This window comes from Ambystoma mexicanum, chromosome 6p, assembly GCF_040938575.1.
Source record: "Ambystoma mexicanum isolate Mex_15411 chromosome 6p, UKY_AmexF1_1, whole genome shotgun sequence".
Taxonomy (NCBI): domain Eukaryota; kingdom Metazoa; phylum Chordata; class Amphibia; order Caudata; family Ambystomatidae; genus Ambystoma; species Ambystoma mexicanum.
Genome location: NC_090935.1, coordinates 874,972,260 through 874,987,574, shown reverse-complemented (window position 1 = coordinate 874,987,574; position 15,315 = coordinate 874,972,260). Strand labels below are relative to the sequence as shown.

At 41.8% G+C, this 15,315-nt stretch overlaps 1 protein-coding gene across 1 annotated transcript in view; it reads left to right on the top strand.

Moving 5' to 3' along the window:
• The window catches only part of TMEM232 (transmembrane protein 232), a 1,143,478-nt gene that overhangs the window by 378,944 nt on the left and 749,219 nt on the right, over window positions 1–15,315 (top strand). Inside the window, exon 9 of the mRNA XM_069625485.1 lies at window positions 2,922–3,045. Within this exon, the coding sequence (XP_069481586.1) occupies window positions 2,922–3,045 (124 nt within the window). The remainder of the gene's footprint in view (window positions 1–2,921; window positions 3,046–15,315) is intronic.

Below are 15,315 nucleotides of genomic sequence, written 5' to 3'. Positions count from 1 at the left end.
CTGACTGAAGAATGCCTGCAGTTGAGTCAGTGGAAACGATCTAGTGGAGAGGGACAGTTGGAAGGAAGGTGAGCCATGGGATGGCTGTGGCTGGGGGCCTGTTTTACTTATGCACTAAAAATGAAGCATTAATGTGAATAAAGGAATTCGTCCCAGATGCCATGCGTGGACCTACATTATATCAGTTCTAATATTACGTTTAAATCTCTATAAAACTCGTGAGGTGCTGATGCAAAGGAAAGATCCGTCTACACCGAGTAATATCTGCCGGTTTTGTATGAAAGATGTTGAAACGAGCATACATTTGATAACGGGGTGCCCAGCAATCGCTGTTCAACGCTCCTGGCATTTGGAACGTTTTGCACCAAAAAACGGAAATATGCAGGATTGGTGGAGTTATTTAATTTCAGGGACAAACGCCCAACTAACCTGTGCCACCATCAACTTTATGGATTCAATTATTCCTAACCTTGACGTGTTGTAAGCCATTAAGAGCTAAAATCAGTATTTTCTCGTGTGTCTGTCTGCTTACACCCCTCCGCTCGTTCCTGTCATCTTACTTTGAACCTTCATCTTACTTTGAATCTGTCACTTCATTTATAAGGCTTACATTATGTAAACATTGGAAAGCATGACAAAAAAGTTTTTTTTTTTTACAAAACTATATGTTTGTCAAAAAAAAAAAAAAAATCAGTTGTACAGTGGTATAATCAGTTTTCCTTTAAATGTTTAGTCTACTTCTGATTACATTTTTGTGATGAATATTCAATGCTCTACCCGACAACACATTTTTCATGTCATGTTGTGGCACTTTGTCAGACCTGCAAATGTATGAGCTGGTATATCCAGGTTGTTCAATGTGGTTGTAGTAGAAGAAAGAAAGCCAGGGCTAGTGGTTCCAGTCCCTCTCTGGGAGGATATCCAAAGATTATGGTGAGGTAAGATAGGTGGCTCAGCCTGAGCCACAGGTCTCACTCAGCCATCATCTTTTGGAATCCTACAAAACGGTGAATGGATCAGCTGACACTAACTTTCTTTCTTCTACTGCTACTACCTTCTTAAATCAACTAGATCTACCACCTCATACTTTTGCATGAGAGAGGGGTCATTATCATAAGATAATGATCCCATTCAAATCAGTAAAGGGTCATTATCACAAGGGAGAAGGACTTGTCCCAATGTCTAGGAGTCTATTAGCACATGGTGTTGTGATGCTAAAAAGCAAAGTATTTTTGTTGTGGGAGAATAAATAGCGCAAACAAGTAACTTTAATGTTAATTTAATGAAGATGAAACTCGTAACAAAATAAAAGTTGCATATTTTGTGTTTTATTACTGTTTCTTCATTTGGGGGATTGAACTGCATGAGTCCCTCCCTGCGTTTAGAAAGCTAAATCCAATGATTTCTGAACTGCTTTTAAGGTGGCTGCTCAAATCAGACTGTTTGAAATGAGGTCTATACAAGAGATTAAAGAATGCTTTCCGAGTATTCTTGTTGCCTTACTGGAGGTCTGTAATGAAATACATATGCTGATTAAGCTTTATAGAGCCGTTCCAAGGGCCGTACCATGTGTTATGGGCCCTGAGGAATGACTTTAAGGGTGATTGTAGCAAGGACATTTAACAAGGTTTACAGGACCATAGTCATCTGAAGAGCTCGTGGGTGGGATCTATACATGTATTTTAACCTGTGTCGCTCTTGATGATATATAGTGTACAGTACAGATAAGTATATAGAAGTTGTTACTACATAATTATGCTCTGCTAGCTGCAGGGCCAGTAGTCTTTGAATGAAGCACTTAGAACAATCTTCAGGCTAAGCAAACCACTCTGAAGCCATTGCCGGTTCAAAAAGCCTGCAGACTATCAAACAAGAATGCTTTCGGAACATTCCAAAGTTCAAAATTAAGCTCTATGGACCTTGCCCGAGGGCCGTTCTGAGAGTTTGGACCCAAAGGCGAAGTCCATAAAGCTTTTATAACCTGTGTCACTCTCCAAAATATATAGCCTATAAACAATACACAGAAGTTATCTTCTGTGTAAAGATCCACCTGGTTGGTTTTAGGAATATGGTTGCAGATACTCTCTGCACTGCTGGTAAACTTTGGAATGTAGCATACCAAACTGTAGGCTATACCAGTTTTTAGAGAATGCAGATTGTCCAATGAGAATTCTCTCTCAGCATTTCAGGGGTTATAATTAAGCAATAAACTACTAGATGAATGGGCATTACTGGCCAGGTAATGGCCTGGTGCTTGAGTTACAAGCCAAAGCAAAGTGAGGGGCCTAAAATGGGACAGGGCACCATTGACTTACCGATAATACCTTTTCACTGAGGGGTTTATAGCTATTAGTACCCAAGCTTGCTTTCAGGAATGTTAATACCTTGTTTTTTTAAAGCTGCGAAATGGCACGATGACAGTTTCTCAACTTAAAAAAACAACTACGATTCAAGATGGCCATAATCGTCAAGGGAGAAGGGAACTACAATTAGCCCATTCACCCTTTCCATGCCCATTGATGTGGAGGGTAAGAACCATACTGTAAAGGAGAAGATATTAGGGCCAGGGTCAGAGGTAAGTGAGGCTGTAGTGAAGGGATAGGGTGGGTGGTTGGGGGAGTTGTGAGGGTTGGTTGGGGGGAAGGTCAGGTGAGAATGGTCTTTTTGCTGGAAGGCAAGATGGCCACCACCCACTGCTCTGGGGGTTCGAAACATGGGCAATACCATGGGGTAAAGTCAGCATTCCAAGCTTCTTGATTGGCTGGTAGGATCCATGATGTCATTTCCTGGGTGCAAATTAATGTTAACATTGTGTCAAATGATCCTTTTGATTCATGATCTATGTTTGTTAAGTAGGTATGTATACCAATTGTATTTTTCATTCTGTTCAAATCCTTGCTTTTTTATTTTGACATCTTTAGGTTGGAGTCGGCACTCACTTTATTTGTTTTGGGTGAAGCTGCTAAGATAAATGTGGCTTGTTTGAAGGTCTTACTGGACTTGCTGAGGGTGGTTCTTCCAAGCTCTAGCTTTCTTCAGATGCAGGTAAAAACAACTCAATACTTTAAGACGGTGTGTCAATATATTACAAATAATCAGTTACTGTGTACAGTGAGAATGTAGGTGTCAGGAATGAGCTCTGATGTCTGCATGCATTTTTACTGAATCATTGATTTGATATGTTTCTGTGTGTGATAAATAGAAATGTGTTTTTGAGTGGAGGTAGTGTATGGAGTGGCATGCAAAACCTGTGTACCAAACAAGCTGATATTTTTCCAGAAAATAGGATAACAATAGCAAGAACACGGAGCACTAGATATGATCACCCTGTACCCCATTCTAGTGAGCCATGGGATAGCAGGGTTCCACCCCCATCTAACCTTCCTCAAGATTACTTCCCGTGCATAAATACACTTTATCAATTGGGTCACATTAAGATTGGTTCATGGGTTAGGTGTTTCCATGCTATCTTGTCCTATCTCAAATGCCTCGCAGAGCCATGCAATCCCACCCCTTCTCCTGCCTCCATTGGTCTAGTTGGCACAGCTAAACAAGTGTCAATCTCATTGGCTTCAATACTGTGGAAGTCTTTGTTTGCTCTGTCCTAACAGAACCTCCTGAGGCAACACATTCCATTGGCATATGAAGGAGTGTTAGCACCTTTCCATCATTATAGAGGTGTCCATAACACCCTTATTTATGTCATTCTTCCCCATCTTTGTTTGTCCTATTACAAATCTGCTAGCATATATGCAGGTTCATAGTGATAATACCGAATCAAAAAAATCTCGAAAACAAAAATCTCGAATACAAAAGGCCGAAAAAAAAAATATCGAATTTTTTTTTCAATGTGTTTTTTTCCAAAATGGGGGGGTTCCCCCCCAACCCCCCTTTTTTTCATTTTTTTTTATTTTACCCCTTTTTTTTACTTACCTGATCCCAAAAACATATATAAATAAATAAATAAAAAATTCGATATTTTTTTTTTCGAGATTTTTGTTTCGGGCTTTTTGTCATTCGAGATTTTGTTTTCGAGATTTTGACTGACCACGGTTGTTGGTATCTCTTCCTTCATATGTATGGAGATGTACCCTTGCTTCCCAGCTAGTGCCTGTGTACACATTACCTGTACACATTCCCCCAGTGCCCGGCTACTTCTTACCTGCTCTTTGATGATTTTGTTGCGAATGGGTTACGCAACAATATAAAAAAAACTACAAAAAAGGAATGCTTCTTTATGTGGTAAATTGATCACATTAATCAATGAAAGGGATAAATTGATTAATATAATTGTTTAATTCATTAGTTGCTCTTCTTGAGAAGACTCGCATTTCAAGGGAAGAAAGGTATCCCTGAATTCAGTGCTGATTTGTGCTGTTAGTAGGTGCTTGTATAATCCTGGAAAGTTGTCTCTGATCATCAACACCACGTAAGTATGTAGCATGACAAGACACTGTGCCTTATAAATTGAGATTCTGGTATAAGAATGTTCCAGTGCCTCTTTGAAATGATCTTTTAGTTTACATTTGTTAGCGCTTTGTACATAATAAATGAGTCGAACATACAAACATAGCATCTTTAAAACATACACTGGAGAAAAAGATGCTTTTAAAGTGATTGTTGACCTCTCTAACGTATTACCTTTGAATGTTACTTGATAAGTTAGGGCCTTTGTTAAAGAGGTTTGAACAATCTAAGTCCAAATGGCATCACTACTGTAAATGTTTGGGGCAATTGCTTGATATCCTTTCCCTTTTTGGCTAAACATAATATTGTTCCGTAACAACAAAACAAACACACTCAAAGAGAATATGCAGAAAACTGCATCACTGTTGCAATGCTCTGTTATAGTGATAGCTGCCACTTTGGGAGAACATCAGCAGCCTAAACCAGGGCTCTGAAAAAAATGGCGGTTCCAGAGGATGGCTGGACTACTACTGGCAGTTGAAGTCTCTGTTCCATGCATCCTGATTGGGACAGGGCCTCTGCCAAAGGAGAAAATAAGTAGGCCAAGTCAAAAAATGTGCAGAGGAATGGCGCACCCATACAATGTTGAAAGAATGTAATCCACAGATGGAGAAAACTTGTTATGTACAGAAAAGACCAACACCACAGGAAATCACTCACCTTACAGTCATTGGGAATTCTTTTCAGCAGCGCAACTTTCAAGGAAGTGAAAGAAGGATCTTTTCAAAACTTGTGATACCGACGGTTGTAGATTGAATATTCTCACAAAGTTGAAATAAAATATGTGATCATTGGGTCTCCTCTACGTCATTCACTCGTGCTTTGAGGCAATCCTTTAGAAAATATGGAAGGTACTTCAATACTACCTTTTCAATCCTAATTTCATTTGACTGTTGTGGTGAATGTCATGGGGAACGAAAAGAAGGATCCAAGGGGAATGTTGCACTTTTTTATTTTATTTAGCACTAGAGGAACAAAGAATGGTGGGGCACTACTCAGCTGGTGGTGAATGTTGAGCAGCAAGTCAGCTACTGCAGAACATTGAGCAGTCAATAATCTGCCAGGGAATGCTTGACAGCCAGTCATCTGGCAAGCAACATTGGCTTTATATACAGGTCAAAGCATGTGTTTGTTTCATGATACTGTCTACCACGTCTCTGGGTTGCACTGTGTTGACCTTGTGCGGACTCTGGTAACCTACCTCTCTGCTCCCTCTCTCCACTCCATCCCACTGCCAGCACCTTCCTGCAACAACTCCTTAACTTCTCCCTAATGTGAAAGGTGGTTTGAACACAGTGAAGTAGTTGTGGTAAAGGAAGTGGAGGACAGGAAGGAAAGATAGAGATAAACAAGATGGTGGAATCTTCCTCCAGCTTTGCTGAGCTCCCTTTCTTTATGCTAACTTCCCCCCTTACCTAATGAATAGCATCAACTGCTCTTTTGGTATGTAGCACTCCTGTGTGAGGCTAGTCGTTCTGGGATGGGTGTGCCCTTTGATGCATGCTTCCCAGGACAGTTCCTGCTTGGAGGCTGTCCAGTTGGAGAGAGGTATTACCATACCTCATTGTTAGTCTAAAAATCTTTCTGCAAACAAAATGAAGAGCCCACAGTCACAAGTCAACGAATAACAAAAGTGTATTTGCTTCAAGCGGACCCAGGTTCAACTATGTCTGCGGACAGTCATAGGGAAATTGAGCAATTACATTGTGGGTTACATATTCTTATATACAGTTTCTAGTTTGCTTAGGTTGTCAAATTCCAGACAGTTTATGGGTTGCCTGCAACTGGTGGATTTATTCAGTTGATAAGCTATTTGTTTAACTATGCACTGTTATATATATATATCATGTACATGATGAATTTGTTGATTAGGTCTTGTTGCATGCCTATATGCTGAATAAGTTTTGAACTAAATCTTAACTGTTTCTCACAGGAACACCTCTTTGTAGTTCATGTTTCATTGCTCCTTTTATTTCCTGTGGAATAGGAAGCCCCCAACAGTTAGACTGTGTTGACAGTGTTGGCTGCCTTTAGGGTTCATTCGTTTGTGTTTTTTGGCCAGATATAGTTCATTCGTTTTTTGAATTTTGGAAAATAAAAAACAATTAATTGATTTTTCAATGGTGGATTTATTCACTGCATAAGCTATTTGTTTAACTATGCACTGCTTTATATATATATATATATATATATATATATATATATATATATATATATATATATATATGTATGTATCATGTACATGATTAATTTGTTGATTAGGTCTTGTTGCATGTCTATATGCTTAATACGTTTTGAACTAAATCTTAACTGTTTCTCATGGGAACACCTCTTTGTAGTTCATGTTTCATTGCTCCTTTTAGTTCCCGTGGTATAGGGAGCCCCCGACAGTTAGACTAGAATGCCTGCAATGTATACATTTTTCTCCGAAATGCCTACATGTCTAATCTATGTCATGTTTGTACAGTTTTATTGTTCACAATGATACAAGGTTCAGACCGACCCCAGCACAAGGAGACACTCCTGCAACCTAATCTATGTTTGCTTGGACTTAAAGTCGCTGTGCATCTGCGGCTCGGCAGTTTGTTTAAATTCTTCCTTTCTGGAATGTACACATTATGTCAGTTCTTTGTTAAGTTAATTATTGGTACATATATTTGTAGTTTCGTGCAATTAGTTGTGGGAGATCGGAGACGGGAAGGCATGTGTTATCTCCTGTCTTAGCCGTGCCTGGCTGTTCAAGGCTGTTGAAAGGTTGAGCCTGCACAAAACACTGAGCTAATCATTTCTTTCTAAAAACATGTATTCAGAGTAGCTCAGCAGTTTTCTTGCTTGCGAATAGGCAAATGGGAGCACTACAAAATGGGCCTAATGTACTAGAATTGAGTCTAAGGGCCTCATTACCCGGTAGGCGGTGAGGCATGGCGCTATTAGCGCCATGGCTCATGCCGGTAAACTACCGGCACCGCCTTGGCGGAAAGGGGATTTACCGCCCCATACCAAGGTTGGAGGGGCGGTAAATCCCCCTTCCACCATTGCCCTTCCCCATTCCCATTTCTGCCCCATAGGGCTCTATGGGAATGGGGAACGCGTTAATTACGGCACCACAATTTTGCGGTGCCGTAATTAGCTCCGAGGTCCCTTAGCGGGTTGGATTTTAACGCCTGCAAGAAGCAGGCGTTAAATCCCCCAACCCGCAAAGGGACCTCGTAGTAAGGCGGTAAGGATTTACCGGTACCGGTATTTTACCGGTACCGGTAAATCCTTACCGCCATCCGTGTAATGAGGCCCTCAGAGTGAGCAAAGAATGTGAGAGCTTAGACTAATATAAAATAGAAAATCGATGTTGTTTCACAAACCCTACCTTTAACCTAAGCTAACACATTTAGGTCAAACATTATCATAATCATGTATATTAATAGCCATACATTGTTTAATCTCATATCCTGCATAATCAGTGAATTAGTCAAATGAACAGGAGGACAAAGTTCAGGTTGTAGTTTTTCCACAGCCCTAGAACAGCAATTACACAGCATGGAACCTAAAACTGGTAGACATTGTATGTAGCAGCAACAAAACAACCCTAAACAATATTACAAGCGCAGAGAATATTTTTCCAGCCCCAGGCTGTAAACAGATCCAAACCCAGGTCCCAAAGTCCCAGCTACCCTCATCAACATGGATTTCAGATCCAAGTGTGTGTAACCTTTTGATAGCCTGAAACACAGTAGGGGAGGAGTCGGGTATGTACACGCAACATGCTGACCCGACCATTTTGCAAACTCCCCCATGCTCAGCTAGCGTGGTGTGTAGCACCATCCTATTTTGAACGGCAACTAGTCTAATAGCCCTCTGTTCTAATGTCATTTTGAACAATATATTGGTGGTCTCATTAATTGCTTTCTCCAATACTTGGGCCAACTTTCGGATATCTCGAGAGTTTATTACTTGGCCCCAGAAGGAAACCATTGCTTTTACCACATCCCTAATATTTGCAGAGGTGTGTCGTCATTGATCCCCCTCCTAGAGCAATGTTTTAATATTCCTGCAGTTGTAGTTAAGTAAACCCCTGCAATAGTATCCCTAGGTAACATGTTCCCTTCCAATCTTTGGGTAGCCATGGATACGCTTGTTTCCCACAGACAAAGTAAATGGATCCCCAATGTACAAGGGTCTTGTCTCATTCACCAGAACCGCAGTGTCCATACAGTTGTCATATGTACCCATGTACCAAGACCAATTTTACTTAAACAAACCGGTACTGTGTCAGGATTACTGTTGATGTTGTAAGTTGGGTGGGTTGCTTCCCTATTTCCTACTGGTGACATTCGAAATTATATCATTGATTGGTATGGCCTAGAAGTTCCTTTTGTAAGTTTGCTAGAGGCAATGTTGCTAGTGCTCTTATTAGCAAAGATAGAGTATCACAGAGGCGTTAACACCTGTTGATAAAATGCATTGATATTTGTCCCATCAAAGTTACCAGTGGTGCTATCATTCCAGGTACCAAAAAACAGAGCCCTGAAGGAAGCATAGCAAGCAGTTGATAATGGGAGAGGATACATGCACCAACAGAAACCTTTCTCACCATGCTGGGGAAGGTGAGAACATACCCAACAAGTGGTCCTGTTTAGGATTGCATGAGTAGCATTCATTTTTCTTATGAGGGTGTTATTGAGATGCCCCTCTCTGTGCTCAAGATCAAGGGGGCGAAGTGTATGGGAGTGCCCATAAAAAGGAGATATGGTAGTCGAGCTGACTGTGGGCAACAGTGAGTTAATGGAGTGAGAGCTTTCCAAAATCCATGACACAAGTATCAATATGAGTATAATACACACTACCATAGTTATTATCACACATTTCTCCCTAGTTGACCATAATCCTTTAGATCCTGGTCTCTCCAGTGGCAATACCCTCCATGTCCTCATTTCTGCATGTCCCAAAAAGAGGCACAGTCTTTCAATTCCGTTAAGAAGCCTCACTGAAACAGGCTTTATAAGTTCATCCGTGGGTTTCACCTGACCACGTGGCCAATCTTACTTGTAGTCTTCCTTTCCCTGCCCCCCTCTACCCCCAGGCGTGTTTTGGGGGTATAGAGGGAATATAGTTGGTTTCATGTGGGTGCAGTATTCTACCACACTTTCCTACTTACAAAATGTCATTCACTACCTATTTCCGTGGTCGAAGGTTATATCTGGACACCCCAGGCACAGTGATCCGTGAACAGGGGGTCAGTATTCAGGGGAGGAGGTGAACAATTGGGCTGCCCAAACTCAGGATCAGTGTATTTGCCATCACTGAAAGGTACGTACTTGTGTTCAGAATCTCCTACTACCCCCTCCTTTTCCCACTTGTCATAGGGCAAAGGCAAGGGCACTCATTTTAGGTATGCTGCATGGATCTAGTGCTTCTTTCTGTCCAATTGAACAGCCATCTGAGTGGCCAGTAGCACCAGATAGTGTCCTTTCCAGCGAGCTGCAAGGCTGGATTTTGGCTCAAAATCTTTGACCAGAATTTGATCCCCAGGTCGAATGCAGTGACCAGGGCCCACGTATCTATCGGGCAGTGCTTCACAAACCTGTTGGTGAATCAAATGCAACTTTTGAGTCTACTGGTCACAATAATCAACCAAAAATGGGTATTCAATGTCAGACAGTTTCTTAAGTGCGTTCCATACATTAGCAGGTCTCCCCATTACTATTTCATAGGGAGAAAGTCCTGTTTTTGCTTGAGCTGTGGTTCTCATGGACAATAGAGCTAGGGGTGGGACATCGGGCCATTTTAGTTTACAGTGTGCACACACCTTTGCTTGCTTGTTTTTAAGGATGCCATTGTGGCGTTCAATCAAACCGGCACTCTGAGGATGCCTACGGGAGTGGACACGCTTCTTAATCTGTAATCCTTTACACAGCTGTAGTATTATGGCAGCAATAAAATGAAGTCCATTGTCGGAGCATATTACTCTAGGTAACCAAATCTAGGGAAGTACTCTTTGAGCATGACTTTTGCAATTGACATAGCATTATTATCCTTCAAACAGAAGGCCTCAACCCTTTTGCTGAATGCACATATTACTACTAACACATATTTGTAATTTTGGCATTGTTCCATTTCAATGAAGTCAAAATGGATCACTTCAAATGTTATGGAAGGAGGTCTGAAACTACCCTTAGGTGCTGGTGTTTCCTTCCCAATGTTGTGCTGTAGACAGATCATGCAGTTCTGAACTAGCCGTTCTGCAATTTTTGGCATTTTGTCATTTCTCCATACTGGGTCTAAATGTTTACAAATACCTTTCGCACTAATGTGAGCCGGCCCATGTGCCATAGTAACTACTGCTGATACATATGCATTGGGCAACATCCATCTTTGTTTGTCATGATCAGCCCAACATCCTTCATTATCCAACCCCGTTGGTCCAGAACCCCATTGTTCAATTTCCTCTGCTGTGGCCTCAGCCTGAATTTCTTTCATGCTGCTAATGCCCTCTTCCATCATCCCACTAACAGCAACCCACCTTGCAGATTCCAATACATGCATTCCTGATTGTGGGTCTGTGGCAGTTTGCTTGGCTATTTTGTCTGCAAATGCATTCCCTTTCCTAATATCATCAGCAATTCTCTGGTCTGCTGTGCATTTCCTTATGGGCAGTTGTTTAGGAAGGGCCCGTGCTGACAAGAGTTGCACTATCAAGAGACCGTGTTGAATCTTAGTGTTGTGAGATGTTAAAAATCCCCTCTCGGCCCATAGTCTCCCGAAGTTGTGAGCTACTCCAAAGGCACACTGGCTGTCAGTATAAATATTTACTGTGAGCCCCTGGGATATCTCACAAGGTCTAGTCAAAGCGATTATTTCTGCTGCCTGGGCCGAATTGTGAGGATTTCTCCTGCTTTCAACAATGGTGTATAAGGTGGTGATAGCATAGGCAGCGGTAGAAGTGCCGTCTGGGAGTTTAACAAAAGAACCGTCACAAAATATTTCCCCATCCGGGGATGGAAAGGGTGTGTCTCTCAAATCAATCCTCCCTTTTGTGTCCTGTTCAGTGACATAGAGGCAATCATGATTGTTGTCATTAGTACTGTCCTTGTTTAGAGGAGGTAAAAGCTTGGCCGGATTCAAAAACTGCATTTATTAATTTTGATGTGGGGTGCAAATAGGATGAGCTTGTATCTTGTGAGGCGGGCAGATGTGAGATGTTGAGTTGGCGTTCTATTCTGTAGTACAACTAACGAGTGAGGCACCATCGCGGTTAAGGAGTGACCCAAAACCATGCCATCACTTTGTTTTAATGAAGTGGCAGCAGCAGCCGCAGCCTTCAGCCATTTTGGCAACAGGGTCTAACGTGGAGGAAAAATATCTGTATGGCCTGTTCTTTCCTCCATGTTCCTGTGTCAAAAAAGCCAAAGCGCAACCATCTTTTTCATGCACAAACAACACAAATGATTTTGCATAATTTGATGTACCCAATACTGGCATGGAACATATGGCAGTTTTGAGCAGATCAAAAGCGTCCTGACAAACTGTATCCCAAGGTAGAGGTAAAGCTACATCTGTTCTTGTCAGTGTTAACAAAGGCTTTATTAAAAGGGAAAAATTCGGAATCCATTGCCTACAATAGGAAGCCATCCCGATAAAAGCCCTAACCTCTTTCTGAGTATTTGGTATCGCCATGTCAGAGATGGTTTGTATCCTTTCAGGTGCGAGGTACCTACCCTCCTTCGCCAGGGGTACCCTAAGTAGGTGACCCCCTGTTGACAATACTGGAATTTCTTTCAAGAGGCTTTATGACCATTGCAAGCTAGATATGTCAGTAACAAAATGGTACCTCTTTACAAGCGCTTTTTGAATCTGCAGCAGTAAGCAAGTCATCTATGTATTGTATTAGCATGCAAGAGGAAGGCAATTCAAGCATATCTAGTTGTTCCTTGAGGGCCCTAATGTAAATGCTAGGACTTTCTGTGTACCCCTGCAGTATATGGGTGAAGGTTCAGGAATGTCCCCCAAGCGTAAAAGCAAATAAATATCTGCTATCCGGGTTTATGGGTATGCTAAAAATATCTGCTATCCGGGTTTATGGGTATGCTAAAAAATGCATTTTTCAACTCAATCACTGAAAAATGCATAGCCGCTGCGGGGATAATGTTTAGAATGGTAGTGATGTCAGGAACAATGGGAAACTGGGGTGAAACAATATTATTATTAGCTCTCAGATCAATAACAAAACGGTAAGGTAATGCGTTGTCACCTTTCTTATAAACAGGCTAAATCGGGCTATTACATGCGCTACCAGAAATTAGTTCTATCACTCCTTGATGTACGAGATCAGAGACAATACTTTCAAGTGCCTGCTCACCATCAACTGAAACTTTATATTGGGGAATGAATCGCAGCAATGTGACACCGGTTTTCAAAACAATGTGCAATGGTTCAACATCTAGAATTCCAACATCATTGTCATTAGTTGCCCACAGATGTGTAGGCACTTGGTGCAGCTCACTGGGTAAAGCTAAAGCCATAAATTGTGCGCAGAAATTCCACTGGGGAGAAATGGTCAAGTATACTCCATATGGAGAACATTAAATCACTGTGTGTCATTTCTTCAATAAGTTCAACCCCAGCAAATTTTCACCGCAGTTGGTCATTAACAAAAAGGGGCACGAATCATCCTAGTGAAATCAAATATCGTCGTATTTAAAATTCTCTGAAAAATAAGTGTGGGTAGTGCTATTGAAAGTGTTTGTGCCCAATGTATTCTGCTGGCCATCTTGATTTCCTGCATTTATTGTCATATTGCTGGTTCTGGGCGAACTGATTTCTATTTGGTCCCTGCATGCCATTTCCACATGCTCTCGACCTTCTACTAGACATCCCATTTGCTTTCTGCTGGAGGATCGGACACTGTGCCCTCCAATGGCCTTCTTGTTTACAGTAGGCGCACTGGTTAACATTTCCCACATGTGGGGAAAACTGTCCTCTAGGTTGGGCATTCCCTCCCCTTGGACCCCTTGCAATTTGATGCAAGAGCACCCTTGTCTTTAAATAAACCTTTTCTTTTCAATCTTTTCCTTCTCACTGTTCACTCTATTCTCATAATACTGGGCCATATGTAGGATTTCGGATTGTGATTCAGGCTGCCATTCACTTTCAGAGGCAGTGATTTGAGACTGAATGTCGGGCAATAGTCCACGTATAAATTTATCAGCACACAATCTTTTCCCTGGTTCAGTGCTCAAATCCAGGGCACTGAAATACGAAAACACTCGCTCAAACCTATTAAAGTATTCTGTGGCCCCCTCTGTCTTCCCTTGCATGCAGGTGGTCAACTTATCCCAAAGAATCATTTTCTCCGGCACTAAAGTTTTAAGTTTGTTCACAATTTGGTTAGGTAATGCCAGTATGCATTGTGGAAGTTTCTCTCCTACCTTTTTGTTCTGTCTGCCAGCTCAAGTGCAGCCCATGCATCACCAAATGCAGTTGCATCGTCTACGGTTCTGACCTGTTTCCATAAGTCTGCCGGCAATATGACATAGGAATAACAAGTCTATTTCCCCTAAAGTGAAAACTGAGGAGTTCAAAATGGACTGAATTTCTTTAAGGAATACTGTGGGATTCTTTCTGATGTCAGGGATGGACTATTTCAGAGTGTTAACTTCCTGCCTCGAGAAGGGGACATGTACAAATTGCGAGATATAATGCGCAGGGATAATCGTTGCAGGTACATCGCCATTGGCCGGTTCCTCTTTCGGCCGGGCACAAGAGTAGGCGGCACATCTCTCATGCGCAGTTGCGCAGTGGGATTCTCAAATCGATTATTAAGGAGGAAAGCTAGGTCGAGGGACAGTGAGGTCGGCGGGATGTCATTAGTAAATGTGTGTTTGTATATTGTCATAATATCTGCTGGACAGCACAATTTATTCTTAAGGCATTCATCTTGCATAAATTCAGCCATAACTTCTAACACTTTCCATTGAACGGATGGGGAATATTGAGTGAAAGTGCTGTGGATCTCCATAGGGGAGATAGAGGCATCCGAAATCCATATGAGAGCATCTTTAGTGATGATATGCATCTCTTCAGTGGGGAGGGTACTCTTCTGGACATATAATGTATCTAATGTAGGGCAAGATCTAACTAGGTATAAGCCGTCCAATTCATTTTTCAAAAATAATGAGTTGGAGACATGCCATTGTGCTCCTTCCAATGAAGTGAGGGTGCAAACAAAATAGTTCAGTCGCTGTAAGTTAGCGGTACCGCTGTAACAGTGAGTTTCATCCATAGCTGGGCAAGTACGTCCCCCATGTGTTCTAATAAATGTCTTCGTTCATCTTCAGAAAAGTTGGGCAAAGAGTTGAGAGTAGCTGCTTCATCCCCTTTTAACATATATTCTTCCAATTTCACTTCTAAGTTTCCCTTTACTCTTCTTGTTAGTGCGCTATGAAGCCCTGGCCTTTGGGTGCTGAGGGAGCGTGTATTTTGCATAAGAGGGGTATTTGAAGTGGCAGGAGAGATCGGGTTGAGGTTTTGGGCAATTCCAATGTGGAAGGAGGTGCGGGCCAACTGCCTGTGTCGGGAGCTGGTGGTTGTGGCTGTATTGGTGCAGGTGGTGGTGGAACATAGGGAGGGGGTGGCGGTGCCGAAGGAGGTGCTCGCCTTTCATTCAACAATTTGTCTATTAACTCATCAGATGTGTGCAAATCTTTTGATGGGTATATTTTCTGCACTTCTAATTGGAAGCTCCTATCCATAGCCCTGAGAGCTTCATCTTGTTTTTGCTGGTCATGTGCTAAAGACTTTTCTGCTTGGGTAATGTGTCTGTGTGCACATTTCTCCCTACTTTTGAGGCACTGG